Source organism: Drosophila serrata, unplaced genomic scaffold, assembly GCF_035046125.1.
Source record: "Drosophila serrata isolate PLE 108 unplaced genomic scaffold, ASM3504612v1 contig_41, whole genome shotgun sequence".
Taxonomy (NCBI): Eukaryota; Metazoa; Arthropoda; class Insecta; order Diptera; family Drosophilidae; genus Drosophila; species Drosophila serrata.
In genome coordinates, this window is record NW_028256939.1 from 163,813 (window position 1) to 164,746 (window position 934).

The window sequence follows — 934 nt, forward strand, 5'->3', positions numbered from 1 at the left end:
CTACCAATTCAGGGTGATGCCTTTCGGGCTCTGTAATGCGGCACAGAGGCTGGTGAGACTTATGGATCGAGTAATCCCAGCCGAGATCCGATCCAACGTTTTTGTATACTTGGACGATCTGCTCATTCTGGCCCCGGACATCGAGGCGCACTTCCGATACCTACGACGGGTCGCCGAATGCCTAAGAGCAGGATTAACTATCGGCATGAACAAATCTAAATTCTGCTTCAAGTCTTTGACTTACTTGGGTTGCGTCGTGGGTGGAGGTCGTCTGAGCATGGATCCCGGTAGAGTGGCGGCAATCAGGAGGATGCCGGAGCCGAGGTCGATGAAGGAGGTGCGCGCGTTTCTGGGAACAGCAGGCTGGTATCGGAGATTCGTTCGAAACTTCGCAACGCTAGCAGCGCCGTTGAATGAATCCCTCAAGAAAACTGGGAACAAGTTTTCCTTGAGTCCGGAAGCGCAGCTGGCGGTTGAAGCCTTGAAGATGGCGCTAACCACAGCACCTGTACTGGTGCACGCCGATTTTAAGCGGCACTTTTATATTCATTCAAGAACGAAGACAACCAGGAGCAGCCGATAGCATTCTTCTCGGCGAAGATGAACAAGCACCAGGTGAATTACACCGTCACCAAGAAAGAGTGCCTGGCAGCCCTCCTGGCGATCCGGAAGTTCCGACCATACGTGGAAGGCATGCCGTTTACGTGCATCACGGATCACGCCAGCTTGAAATGGTTGATGTCCATGAAAGATCTGTCGGGACGCCTGGCCAGGTGGTCTCTGCAGCTCCAGGGTTTCAATTTTTCAATCGAACACCGGAAAGGTAGCGAGAACGTGGTGACCTGACAGAGTTGCTGGGTTTTGAGACCACCGAATTTGCTGGAAAGGAGTACCAGGAGTTAGTCCAAGTGATCCTGGGCAAAGAGGATTACTT

At 52.6% G+C, this 934-nt stretch overlaps 1 protein-coding gene across 1 annotated transcript; it reads right to left on the minus strand.

Annotated features, from left to right (window-relative positions):
- LOC147644986 (uncharacterized) lies at window positions 1-540 on the minus strand (the record flags this gene model as incomplete). Its single annotated transcript, XM_086835631.1, has 2 exons — window positions 1-181; window positions 245-540. Coding segments are annotated over 2 exons (477 nt in total), but the record flags the coding sequence as incomplete, so codon positions are not given.
- Window positions 541-934: the final 394 nt, after the last annotated feature.